General features: G+C 40.8%; 1 protein-coding gene across 5 annotated transcripts in view; it reads left to right on the top strand.

Annotated features, from left to right (window-relative positions):
• The window catches only part of rnf111 (ring finger protein 111), a 33,559-nt gene that overhangs the window by 9,580 nt on the left and 9,372 nt on the right, over nt 1-14,607 (top strand). For all 5 annotated transcript variants that reach the window (XM_006780098.2, XM_006780101.2, XM_006780102.2 and 2 more), the window contains 5 exons: nt 1,637-1,769; nt 9,464-9,618; nt 11,469-11,666; nt 11,875-12,251; nt 14,145-14,397. In XM_006780098.2, the coding sequence (XP_006780161.1) occupies nt 1,637-1,769; nt 9,464-9,618; nt 11,469-11,666; nt 11,875-12,251; nt 14,145-14,397 (1,116 nt within the window). The remainder of the gene's footprint in view (nt 1-1,636; nt 1,770-9,463; nt 9,619-11,468; nt 11,667-11,874; nt 12,252-14,144; nt 14,398-14,607) is intronic.

Raw genomic sequence — 14,607 nt, forward strand, 5'->3', positions numbered from 1 at the left:
CCACAAGCTCTGTTCTACAAATCTTTATGAATTTCATTCCTTAGAGATCATAAGGTGACAGTGTTACAGTTTAAATGTGCTATATGCTGTAAGCCTGCCTTGGTATTTATGTGGAAGGCCAACCATGTCGGAGAGAACTTGTAAGTTTGACTGAAACACCCAATGCATGAGTCAGCAACTCTGACTTGCACTGAGATATTGTGATAATAATTAGAAACAGGCATGGGACTGTAAGCAGAAATAATCATGTCTCTGACTTATACTGTGTATTGTCGTCATCATTAGTGGAGACAAATTTATAGTTTCAAGTCTGGAGCTAACCCTAAAATAAATTCATGTTTGGGGAGACTGCTGTCATTACCCTGCCATGGCACCGGCACTGCCTCCACTTGCAATGCTGAGAGGAATGATGCAGTTCTCTCCAATTAGTTTGCCATGACTAACCTGTTTGAGCAGTGCCTATGATGCACTGGGCTCCTTGAGTATAATGTGGGTGGCATTAATACATGCACCCACACAGGACCCCTTGAGTGTTATTAATTGACCACATACATTGGATATAAATCGGAAAATTAAATAAATACACATTTGCGGGTTTGCATAATGCATATTTGTATTTTTAAAATGGATTACTTTACAAATAATGTAATAATATCTTCTGGTTTCCTTCTTTTGATGTGTCAGTGCAACCATTAACGCTTTGCAGACGCACCTTAGTGTTAAGGTCCCATGGTGTTAAGTGCAAGTAGAGATGGAGTGGGATCTGTTGCATCGATTACATTTCTCTTGTGCCCAGAGCTGCCCAGAGCTGCTGAACTGAGCAATTTCAGCACAAAGGTTTATTGGTTGGGTTATTTGTATGCTTTAAGCTAGTTATTTATATTTAACTTGATTCTGGTAAGCAGAAAACTGATTGAGATTAATAAAAATTCGGACTATGACATGTTTATGCTGTTTGTTTTATTGTAGTTAGATAATATTTGCATTTATCAGATAGTATCTGGTCAGTTTATTAGAACTGGGGGGGAAATTGATAGAATGGTATTGTCATATGGTGGTATTCTATCAATACAGGGACACATGATATCTATATTTTCTTAAATACATTAAATTACTCTGGGGATACTATGAAAAAGAGGGCTCATCTCGTACATTAGGTGAGCAAACATACATTATATTGACTCAACTGAAAAAACATCCAACATTGGACACACTTTGCTGTGAACTAGGAGTCAGCTTCATCAAGCTAACTAAGGGCTCAGTCACATGAGTAAAAGTAGGACAGCAACATCCTTGCATCTAAAAGAAAATCTGCCCGGTGATTGCATTGAATTTTTTAACATTCTGTGACAGATTGCAGCTTGTGATGTCTAAATGGTTGCACAGAGCTTGAGCGTGTTGATCGCAAGGTACAGATTGCATGATAGGAGACAACCTTTCTGCAAGCAGTTGAACTCTGACTTGGACTGACTGCAATCACCATCAGAGAAAGTTGAAGGCTTGCACATAACTGTGATCTAATAATCAAAATGTTAAACATGTAAGTAATAATGTATTATGAGTGAAATATTGTGATAATATTGTATTGTAGGGAGTCTGGAGTACTACACTAACTTTTGGTAATGGGTTTATTCAGGTGCTCTGGACGAGGATGTCGTGGTGATTGAGGCGTCTCCAGCTCCTGCTCCTGCTGTCCCTGCAAGTGAGGAGATCAATGTGACCTCAACGGACAGTGAGGTAGAGATCGTCACAGTTGGAGATGGGTTCAGGTAGGCACCCCAGCTTTTTGACTAATTAGTGAGAGTAAAATAAGATCTGAAATTAATTTGACCCTGATTCTAATTATTTTGAATTCTTAAGGGTTTTAGGTGGATGCAGACTAAGCATCTGAACTGAGAAAGGAGCTTGCTGTTAGTACAGTTTGCTTTTTTGTCAGCAAACAAAAACTCAAGCCCAGTATTGTGAAAGTTGGGTTATGACTTTTCTTAATTGTGCTGTTAATGCTGTTTTTGTATACCAGTGCTATTCATTACGCTTTCACAACAATGCAAAGTGTCCACTTGGGTCAGTTTGGCAGATTAATGCAAGACTTTCTGCAGATACTAAAGTTTCTGGCAAAGCTACATCCTTAGCGTACCTTTTAGCAGACTAGGTAATAACTCCTCAACTTTGACATGAGCTACTGACATGACTACCTATGGGAGTGAAGGATTCTGTTGATTGACATATGAAGGAATGGTAAATGCATTAGATGGGAGGCACCAATGCTAAGAGACTGGTTGGCAACTATCTGGCAATCCACAGGTTGCTGGAAAAAAATATGCATACCATGTGAATGCCTGCTGGTTAGTGGCAGATGCTAAAGCTTCATTCATGCAGTCCTAGAGATCTGCCAGTGACGCCCAGTAACCACTGGTCACCAGAGAAAATTGTTTCTTCTGTGACAATTGGCAAGAAGTCACTAGTGTGAAACCGATCACAAAGAGGTACACAGTGCTGCACTGAAATCCACCTTACTGTTGCTTTGGTCATTAGCAGGTTGCTGCACTCGACTGTAGTTTGCATGGAAGAAACAATCTTGCCTACAAACACTTGCAAACCCCTTCCAAGTGTTCGTGAAACTATGAAAAGTGCAACACAAACTGAAAAGAGACCATTTGTAGAAACTGCACATTTTGAAACATGTTGGTTGTCACAATATGTTAAAAAAAAATTATATTTTGCTTTGCATTTTTATCCAGTTTTAGCTCAGTGGGTCAATTTTAACTCATCAAGAGAAGAGAAGAACATCTTCCATTCAAACTAAGGGTGACCATTGCAGTCTGCTATTAACCAAATAAGATCTTTGGTGCAGTAGGGTCCTCTCTGCAACTGTTTTCACATAGTGACAGCCGGCAACTCACTTGCCATCCAGTTAGGAAATGCACATTTTTCTCTAGCATCTGGGGTGGGGTTGCCAGGAGGGTAACAACTTATCTAGTTCTGTGTAATGTGGCCTAACCAGTGTGAAATGTTTACCAGACATCAGCTGCAGAGCAAAAGGGAATTGCTTTGTATCAGGACATGGCTTTCCTCTTCTTAAATTTACTGGAATAGCTAAGACACTGTTAGCTCCAGCTTCAGCACTTTGCTCTCTTAGACCTTTTATTTTAAGGGTTGATCTGTGATAATGTACAGTAAGGATAGTTTAAAATGCCTTATAAGACTTAAACCAAGCGCTAGACAGCTGGTTTTGTTAGTGTCTCCGTGTGGGTGTAGCCATTGTGACAGAACTAGAAAAAGGAGTAAGTGCAGGTTGGTCATTGCTTGCTTAAAGAGAAGTTGTAGGATCGGGGAGTGTAGAGCTTTAGTTGATTTGTTTTGCTCATGGATTCCATAGCTCTGCTTACATTGAACAGAGAAACCAGTCCTAGTAGAGCTGCATGCCTACATGTTTATAGCTGTAAACCCACATCACCCTGAAGCCACCTACGCTGTGCCTCTGCCATTTAAATCTTTCTAGATATGTCAAGCACAATGTGAGGTCAACCAGATGCGTGACTAAAGGTTTATAGTTAAATATAGTTAACTTGTTACACCACGAATGATTTAAGTGGCAGGGACAAAAAAGTCACTTTGATATGCCACTTTTTTATATGCTACTAAAATTGTAAAACTATATATAACCAATGTGAATAATGATCCCATATCACAGAATAATTCTAAAATTCATGTTTACTTATATATCAGAAAGTATTCCAGACTTGTTTTTTTAACATCACTAGAGGTTTATTATGTAAGCTTAAAACTACCATGGAGTAGACGTAGTGCTATATTGTGGCAAAGAATAACAACAATAACTAGCTGCTTCCACACTGAGTCCCTTATCCCGAGGATGGAGTCCAACTTTACCAACCTCTGGTGTGTATGGAGAAAGTTGTAGTCCTAGTTTTGCTCTGCAGCCTCCTGGGCTCAGCATTGCAGCACATGAACCAGTTTTGTACCTTTTTGTTGTTGTTTAGAGTGGTTCTCCACAGCATAACGACTGCATGCACAAGGCTGGTTGGGCTGTGCACAACTGCTTAATAGACTTTCTGGAGAGACAGCTAAATGATATCAAGGACCGCCACAGCAGTGCCAGCTAACAGAATTACTCACTAATAAAGAAACTGCTAAAATGGCATGCAGAATATACTTATCCTACTTTTGATATACCTGGGCATCTCACACAAGTAAAGTCCATATTTAGGGAAACACTGTATACATTGCATAGCCTGATTGGTATAATGGCTGCCATATCACTGTATATAATGCTCAAGTCTTTTTGATATGGATGCTAGTTAGAGACAGACATTGATAGTTTGGCACACTGAGTTGAAGAATTTATATATATATATGTGTGTGTAAAATAAAACAAAGAGAGGAGTAAAGAATGAAAGATGGCTCTGATTGTCATTTGAACTTTTAATTGTGCAGCATTTGAGAGCAGTGTGTTTAGAAAAGTTGTATTCCACTACACCCACCTCCATTTTCCTCACCCAATTAATCTTTTCTCTCTCTTCTCATATAACTTCTTGTCTCCTCATGCAGGCGATGATGCAGCTCAGTTCACAAACCTCTGCTTCTGTGTTAACCTCCATCTGTCTCCTTTGGCTTTCTGTCTTTAACCATATTTTTCCTGTTCCTACCTTTCACATTAGTCCATCAGTAATATATGAAAAATAGTTTCTGGAAGTGAGTATACCCAGCCTGCGATGTCATGGCCTGTCTGCCTGTTTTCCTCACTTTCAAAGATGTCCTGTCTCATTAGAGAATGTAGAGATGAGCTCTGCTGTAAGGGGGATGGGCAGCAGCAGAGCAGAAGGGCGGAGAATCAAAGGCCAGGAGAATGAGCAGTGAAATCTTTGTTCACACTGCCAGTGGTCTAATTTATATGTTCACGTGCAGTTTATATTAGTACAGGCACGATATTCAGAAGTATGAAAACCCACATACATATTGTATCGTGATTGGCTGCTTCTGATGTGATATATTTAATTGTGTGTGATGCATTTGCATGAAAACAACTTCTGTGGGCACAAGAGTGGGTTTCCTAAGTCTCACTACACATAGATATACTTTTTATTCTGAAAACGGAGAGAAACAGTCTTAGAGCAGCCAAAACCAGTCAAAAAGACTGGAACGCAGTGTAAAAGCTGAAGATAACATAATAAATAGCCTGATAAGTAAAACCATACAGGGTTGGACAGCCTCTCTTCACTCCCAGCTTGTGCAAAATGTGGCACTCCAAATTCAGCTTTAAACCAACAGCAGCACTTTTGATATAAGTGGGGAAAAAACACTAAAAAAATTAAGTAAAGTGTTTCCATTTTTAACCCACTGCCTCTCAGATTGTTCATTTGACTTGCTGTCAGTGTTCTCATCTTGAATTTGAACGGCTGGCAGTTATTTATTCGTTCATGCAGTTGACTCGCCTGTAAAGCCGTGCGTCAGGAGAAAATTCCAGTGTTTTAGCACTGCACTGTGGGCTGCGTTTGGCAGCTGGTTCACCCAGAGCACAGTGAGTTACAATAAACAAGGATTATGTAGCTGACATGGATCAATTTAAAAAAAAAGCCCTTGATGAGTCCCTGCCCTGATTCTGCTAATCAGCTCAGTATATGCATATTAGGGCAGTGAATATCACAAGACTCTCTGTGAGCGTTATGTGCGTGCTACATTTTTCTGCAGGATTCCTGAAAGTTTTCTACTCTGTGTTTAGAGTTGGCAGGCCTAAATTATGAATACACAGCCAATACTGCTGTCAGGGCAAAGCTTAATGCCTCACATTGTTTATTCTCTCTTACACAGTGGTGTTGGCCTTGTATGATCCCCTCCCAACCTTTAAACTCCCAACCTCCCAGCCTTAGCTGCCCATAGCATCAGTCCCAGCAGTTTACATTGCCGCAGTGCACAGAACCTCAGCTCCCTGGGGTTTGTGTCTCTCAACACTTTGGTTTGGCACAGCCTCGACATTGCCAAGCCACCCATTCCCACAGTGTTCATATTTACAATGTACTGTTTTGCTCTTTGCTGCCACACTCAAGGGGTCATAGTGGTAAACAGATATTTACAAAATAATCCCAGGGCTGCTTAATTAGGAGCCCATCCCTAGTGGCAAGCCCCTCTCCTTGGGATCAACCCTGAGCTGAGGATGCTGGCCAATTAGACCCCAGTACAACCACCATGTACACCCCTCCCCCCACCCCCACTCCCACTCCCTCCACCCACAGATGCCACCCTCACTGCTGTGTGTTCAGTGGTGAGGAACAAGTGTTTGTTAGCAATGTGTGAAGTATGAAGTTTAATAAGCTTCCTCCTCTATTGTTGCATTGTGCAGTACGTCCCAGAGGAAGCTGATTTGGACGAGGACAGTATGAGCTAGTGGGAATCCCCCTCAACACAAAGCGTTTGCTCTGTTACATTTAAGCAATGAAATCAAAGCCATCTCTTAATTCAGTTTGTTTCTTAGTTAGCCAGTTCAAAACGTTACATATTCATCTTTAAAGTATTAAAGTAAAACATGCAGGCACTAAAAGTGAAATGAGGAATAATAATGCTTTTTATTTCTTAGTTAACTTTATACAGAGTGCAGCAAATACTTTTGCTTTTTAAATAACATTAGTTTTCATCAGTAACACTTCCATAGATTTAAGGTATTTGGTAGTTTGGTTATTTCACCAGCTTTCAGGGCTTACCATGTGTGTTCATTGGACTCAAGTCTGTCTTAATATTTCTTCAGGTGATCCCAGAGTGGTAAATCCTATTATTATCTTTAAAATACAAAATAAAACCTCATTCATGACAATAACTTAACAAGGAGGAGAAGTAAAAGGAAAAAAAGATTGCAGTATTTGCTCACTTCTTTCTTTGGTGTGAATAAGTCCATTTTTCCTATTCTACTCAGTTGTTCTAGTTTCTATTTGGTTTTGTAATCTGCTCGGACAAGATCAGGGAAATACCCTTAGAAGTCACAAGTACGTCATTTGGCTAAAACAAAGAGAAAGATTTTGGGACGTTTACAGCAAGGGCCTCCAATTCATGTGATCTCTCTCTGTTTTCTCTGTGTTAAAAGGAAAACATGAGAAATAATTAAAAAGAAAGAAAGAAAATTAGTGTGTTCCAGTAGCCAAAACATAACAGTTTAAAAAAGCTTCTAGGGTTAAAACTGATGTTCAAAATGGGACTCGGTTAAAACGAAAATGCAAAAAATGAAGAGCTGAATACCATAAAATCTAAATATGAGGATGCAGGTCTTTGCATTGTGTTCTGCATAAATCCTGAGCTCAAACAGATGTTGTACAAAGTGTTCCGCAGTATGTCCAGGGTGACCATTATTCATTGCCACAGCGATTCGGATGAACTCTGCATGAGCCAATAGCAGATTCCAGTCAGTGTTTATTCAAACTGGATTCAAACAGCAATGATGAATTCCCTTGGCAACTAATATGGATGCATTCCAACAGTTAGCAGTTCAATATTCAGGCTGCAGAAAAGTTCCTTCATAGTAACGTGATGAGATTGCGCCACTTTTTCAGGAGGATACTCTGTATACAAAAGACTTCACACACTGATTTCTGGACTCTGCCTGTGTAAGCTTTTGGTTATCACCATGCTTTATTTGGAGCCAGACTTGAACACATTAAGACTTAAGAGAGTGAGGTGCTAAGTTACGAGCTAATCATAGCTAGTATTGTTAGCAAGCTGTGTGCATAAACTCTGTGTTGGTATCACACAGACACATTTACCTGCTAGTTAGTGCCTGGTAAGCAGATTAAGGAAATACCAGATTTAACCAAAAACAGAGCTGCTGGTTCTAACTCACTGTAAGCAATGCTATGTGTCAAATAATTCCATTTAAAAAATGGACACCACAAATGTGGCCCAGAGGTTCAGTTCAGTGATTTGAATTGGCCAGAGTGAAACATAGTAGACAACAAGTGGCCTCACCCCTAGATGGCATTTGCCACAAAGGGCAAATTTATCAATAGAGAGCAAATCTATTTTTGTACCAGGCTGTAAACAAGTTTATTTAATGGCTGAAGCTCAGCGTTTTAACATGCGAGTCTCTGAGGATTGACTCATTTGTGAAGCCAGACAGAAGTCAAGTTTTTGTCCCCAGTTTGCTCCTTAAAATGGGTTAAAAAAGGGAAAAGGGTCAATCTAACAATGACTTAATCAGTAACGTATTGATGTCTGATGTATATGTATCAATCAGTAGGAATCTCTGAGCTGGTCACATCAGAGTTACTGAGACTGTGCTGTTGCTTCCTTCCCTCTGCTGCTCTGTATTCCTGTTTTTAATCTCTCATTTAGCCACAGTGAAATTCCCTAGCTGCAGAGCTCCATGGCATCAAGCTTTACGGCACTCCCCTGTAGTCTCTTGACTCTTGTCCCTTGAGGTCATGCCCTCCTCCCTCTGATCACCTAGATTTACAGTGCTGTGGAGGGAAATGCAGCTACTCCCTGGCCTCTCACTTGAGTCTCAGAGGCCATGGGGTAGAGCAACCGGAGCCTTGGAGAGAGAAAATTAAAAGAAAGATAAGAAAATGGGCTAAAGGTGGGGCAAGAGCAGCACAGCGTTTGAATTAATTCGAGGAAAACGAAAGGTGGTTGGAGACGATGGGAATATTTAGATGCAAAGTTGATTGCAGAACAAGTCTGCAGATTCTAAAAGTCAATTTTTTGTATTGTTTTTGTTTTTTGGTTTTTTTTATTTAGCGACTAATTTACTAAGTAAATGATTAAAGTTTCAAACAAAACAACTAGTGCAGAACAAAAAAAGAATGCAAAACTACACAGCCTAATGGATTGATGTTAAATATTTTACAAAGACAGGGGATTAGTTTGTCAAGTGTGGCTTATCTTAGCAGCACCAGCTGTAATTCTTCCTCTGCAGGTCCACACACGTGTGCAGACTGTGGTTCTGTGTTGCCCTGATCAGGTGGTGATATGCCACTTTACTCCACCACAGGCTGCAGATCAAAGTATAACAGAACTGCGCTGATTGCAGGGCTTGTCATCTGTTTTACTTTCCAGCATGCTCATTTACAGCTTACTGCCACAGAGTCATAGGGGCTGCTGCTAACTAGTGGTGGATGGTTGCTTAGCAGTTAAAAGGCATTGACCATTATTTATATTAGCAGAGTACTAACATTTAAACGTGTCACTGACTAGTCACACACATCCCTAGCCTACCATGCACTGTTTTAGATGCTGCAGCAAAACCATTACACAAAGTCCTTCTGTCAGATCTGCTCACTTTTACTTCCTCATCCACTTTAGCTGCAGCAGCATCTGCTGGCCTGGAAATGAACTGGTCTGGTTCTTGTAAAGCAAATGCTTCAGTGAGCTGTGAGAATAGTCCCGGTGGTCCTGAACTCCAGCATGTTGTAACAGTCTCTTTTTCTTTCTCCCCTTTTTTCAATGTGTCTATTTTCTGCAGGTCACGCTCAGTGGGAGGTCTTGGCCGAATGTGGGGTAATAGTTGCTCCCAGAATCGCCTCCAGGAGCCACGTGGACGTCACAGGCTCTCCACTGTTATCCAACCGCTGCGGCAGAATGCTGGGGAGGTGGTGGACCTCACGGTTGATGAAGATGGTAACACAGAACCCGTTTCAACAAAGCCTGGTTAAAAGATTACTAAGCGATGTTTTAACTTGGGTCTTACTGGCTCAGCTAATGTACTTTTCATGCAAGCTGTGTGAGAGTTGTAGTAACTTATTTGTCACAGTCTACAACTGTGAAAGATAAAACTAAGACTAAAATATATACAAGGAAAAAACATTTAAAATTAAACTTAAAAATAAAAAAAAAATAAAAAAAAATACTGGATTTAATTGTCAAGTTGTTACAGAACTTTAATTTAAGCCACATGCCAATCTCTGAAGTGTTTTAAATTTAGATATGAGATGTAAATAAGCAGACAAAGATCTAATGTTGAGTGGAACCAAAAGCGATATTTTACCAAAAAACATATAATTAGTAATAGAATTGGCTAATTATTTATTAAATTGACTTAAATTTTAGCGTCATTCTAGTTCATACTGACTCAGCTTTGTATGGTTCTGTGACAACATTAACCTAAACCAGTAAGGTTGCATTTCTTTTCAGTGTATTCGTATCTCGCACTTCATTTTCTGTTACATTGCTTTGTATTGGTATTTGTCTCTTAGCCTGGATGTCATTCTCTGTATCAGCCTGCGCCTGTGATGGGTAGCAAAATGGTGCCTCACGCAGTATTAGAGCATTTGCATTTCTTAGGAGAAAGAGGGGAAATTAATTTGTGAATATGAAAAGCAGATGGTATTTACACACTGGAATGCTAATAAGGTCTGCTCTTCTACTTGGCTGCTAAGCCTCTGCAGACACTATGGTATGGCAGACATTACCAGTGTGCACAAATACCACAGTGTCTCCTCCACACATAATCGTGCTTGGGAATCGATAAGAAATTAGCGATTCCGATTCAATAATCGATATCAGTTATTTATTCGATTCCTTATCGATTCTCATCAAGTTCTCACTGGCTCTGCCTTGAGAGTCGCCAAGATTTCTAAGCAGCATATCAAAGACATTGCATTCCTAGAAATTAATAGCGTGCTGTGTGGTCAAATGTTGCACGTTGGAGGTGTTTCCCCTCTTTGTTGCGATCATTATTGGGCTCATTACTCAAAAAAGTAATTATTACCTATTACACAGAACACTTGTCTTAAATGTAATGCTGTACATTACTTAATGTCTTTATCCTTGGAGTAATTAATTACTACTACTCGTTAACATTACTTTCACATTTTTCTATAAAATGACCTGAAACAGACCATCTGACAATTACCAGTTAACAATATAAACCTATAGGTTCCACACACCAACACGAATCCCTATCCTAATGAGGACACACATATGATATCTCTCTTATTATTTACACAAAGCCGACAGCACAAAATGAATCGCCACAGCAGCCCAACTCCTCATCTGCTTGTTACCTGTTAAAGTACACGGTCTGGCTGCTGGGCATTCACTCAGCTTTATCATCAGTCTGTGTTCTAGCTAACTTAGCATTAGCATTAGCATACTGCCTGTGGAGTTGCCTGCAAAGAGCCAAAGTTCTGTTACAAGTCTAATTCATTTGTTTCTGTAATGGATGGATTTTGCACTTTGGGCTCCCATGCTTTTGTGTAATAAAAATAAAAGTAATGTCATAACCACACTGTAGACTGTGCCACTATCTTCGTCCTCCTGCAAACAAACTGTAATCAGCTGACTGTAGCACAAGTGCAGTCGATAAAGGGGATTGATAGGCAAGCAGGCTAACACTTCCAAGGAACTGAACTTCCCAATTCCCACCCTACTTCTGATCAGTAACTCAACTGACAAAAGTCAGCTGGTTTTTATTCTGGTGTCATAATCTTTTCTGATTACCATTTGACTTTGTTTTTTTTAATCCACAGATCTCTCAGTTGTGCCAACAACCTCTGGCGGGATTCAGCCTCAAACAGTCAGGTCGTCCTCATCATCATCATCATCCCATCAAGCCTCTACCTCAGAGCTCAATGATGCCCCAGGCCCTTCCACTAGCTGCCCAGGTTCAACACCTGAAAGTATGCACACACAGAGGCCAAGTGGCTCTGCTCGCACAGGTCCAGAGGGTAAGACAGGACACAGCATGTTGACATCTGCTGCAGCAGGCAGTTTCATTTCAACTGTTGTCTGGAGACATCTTGTGTTTAAAAAATCAATTCTTTTTAGTGGCCAATTTCTAATTAGTCTGTATTGTGTGGTCCTCTGTGTTATTGTCTGCCCTGTAAAAGCATTTTTAAAAAGAAAAATAATTCTCATATATCTTGCTCTCATCAGATGACAACAGACCAGGTTTGTCAGGTACAACAGGAGAAAATGCAGGCGTGGCCATGCCTAGGCTCCCATCCTGTTGTCAGCAGCACTCACCATGCGGAGGCCCCTCCCCTGGTCACCTGCCCCTGAGCCACTCCCATTCAAGCTGCTTGCAGGCGTCGTCCCCTCAGCAGACCAGCAGCTCTCAGCACAGCCACAGCAACACTCAACACTTTCTCCACCATGCCCACCACCCAGCACCGCAGCCCCCAGGCACCATGCTTTTTCCAGAGCCGATATGCCCCGTGGTGCGACCCAGTGCCCTGCCCGCCCCCTGCGCTGGAGTCAGCAGCAGCAGCAACAGCAGTAGTAGCAGCAACGCAGCCCACTACCATGACCAAGTATGGCTGTTTGTACAATATTTATTGATTCATAGCTGTTAGCGAGGCAGTATAAGCATACGCTGATTCCACACAAACCAGGTTTTCGTGACCACTAAGGTTTATTTTCTTGCATGAAGAAATTTTGGCACCCCAGAGATATTTTAAGTGGAGCTAAGGGAAGATCAGAGCTAAGGAAAAAATAATTTATTAAGTTAAATATGTATCCAAATGTATAGCAAAGAACTGCCCCAAATACTGAATCACCCTTATGTTGAAGAGCAATGATGTAGTCTGAGTAATGGGAAGTTACAGTAGTTAGGTTAGAGGCTTTTAGCTACCTTCATTGTTGCTTCATACTTTGCCTCATTCCAGGCATTTATTGAGATTATCTGACAGGTGTTTGGAAACACAGAACAGCTGTACTCACTCTGTCATGAGGACTCGTTATATCCCTACAGTATCCATAACCTTCAATAGAGTGCTGGGTGAATGAAGGGAGGGGATTTTTTTGTTATTATTTTATTCCACGACAACTTCTGAGCCTGTTTTTGTCAAAGCTTCATGATGCATTTGGAATCAATCAGTGAATGTGATCATTAATGTTTTATTTACAGTGCTGCGAAAAACTACTTGCCCCCTTTCTGATTTCTTAGTCGTTTTGTTTCTTTTTGCATATTTGTCTTGTGTCTGTTTTATGCTTCAGATCCTCAAACACATTTTAGTACTTCTCAAAAATGAGTCAATACAGAATTTTTGTTTATCATCATTTTATGTCCATAAAATGCTTTTCAGGTGTGGCCCCGTGTAAAAAAACAAAACAAAACAAAACAAAAAACGTATTGCCCCTCAACCCTAATAACTGGTTATGCCTCCATTGGCAGCAAGAATTGCAATCAAGTATTTGTGATAACTGGAAGTGAGTGTTTCACGTTGGTGTGGAGGAATTTTGGCCTGTTCTCCTTTGCAGAATTGTTTTAATTCAGTCACGATGGAGAGTTTTCGAGCATGAACGGCCTGTTTAAGGTCACGCCAAAGCATCTCAAGAACATATGATTTACATTTACATTTACATCTCTCAGCCTGGGAAGGGTTACAGAGACATTTTTAAGGCTTTGCGACTCAAGTAAACCACAGTGAGGGTTCACTTGAGTCCACACGTGTAGAAAATTTGGAACAGTGGTGAACCTTCCCAGGAATCAACTAGAACTGCGGGCTTCACTTGTTTCAGTTAAGGTCAGAGTTCATGATTCAGCAATAAGAAGGAGACTTGTTAAAAAATGGCATTTATGTGAGGATTCCAAGGCAAAACCACTGCTGACCAAAAACAACACACATAATAATGATCACCAGCAACTCCACCTCTGAATGCCTCAAAAAACAAAATGAAGGTTTTGGAATGGCCCACTCAAAGAGTGGACGTAAATCTGATTCAGATGTTGTGGCGTGACCTTAAACAGGCCGTTCATGCACAAAAACCCTCCAGTGTGGCTGAATTAAAACAATTCTGCAAAGAAGAGCGGATCAAAGTTCCTTCACGGCAATCTGAAAGACTCTGTGCCAGTTGCTGCAAGCACTTTATGGCAATTGTTGCTGTTAAGAGTGGCACAACCAGTTATTAGATTTATTAGATTTAGGGGGCAATTTCTTTTGCTACAAAATCACCATCTTAAAAACTGCTTTTTGTGTTTACTTGATTTATCTTTGTCTAAAATGAAGTTTCATTGACATGTGTGACAAAAATGTGAAAAAAGAAGTCATTAAGGATTCAAACACTTCCTCACAGCACTGTAGTTAGAGACTGAGGGAGGAAAAACTAAGTAGAGGTTCCTGATGGGGGATTTTTTCACTCGAGCTCAGTGTTCTGCAGATTTGGTCCCAATTCTTTCTGAAATGTCTGTCTTCCTTTCATAGCAAACTTTGCCAGTGGACCTGAGCAACAGCAGCGTTCGGAGCAGTGGAAACAGCGGGGCGAGTTTCCATGGCAGCACTTCAGCCTTTGACCCTTGCTGCCCAGGTTCCACCTCACGGCCTCCTGCTTATGTTTCCCAGCCCACCCCTGGGCCCAGTCAGCCAAGTGTGGTGGACTCGTTCAACTCCCCTATGGTGGCTCAGCCCCAGCCGCAAACACAACCCCAGCCCTGCAGACATTACATGCACCCAACTTGTGAGTACAACGCAGTACTTTACATCAGACTTTTTAAACTTTTGAAAATGCGTTTTGAATGTTTGCTGCTGCCTATGAAAACAGATTTGCAATGCAATAATACTAACCAATGCTCACTCACAGACACTAGTGCTGGCTAACAGGTTAATGTGCTCAGTGCTGAGAAACTTAATTTGCTACTCAGAATTTTCCAGTTTGTGGTTAGTCTGA

This window comes from Neolamprologus brichardi, chromosome 1 (assembly GCF_056152115.1).
Source record: "Neolamprologus brichardi isolate AB-2024 chromosome 1, ASM5615211v1, whole genome shotgun sequence".
Lineage (NCBI taxonomy): Eukaryota > Metazoa > Chordata > Actinopteri > Cichliformes > Cichlidae > Neolamprologus > Neolamprologus brichardi.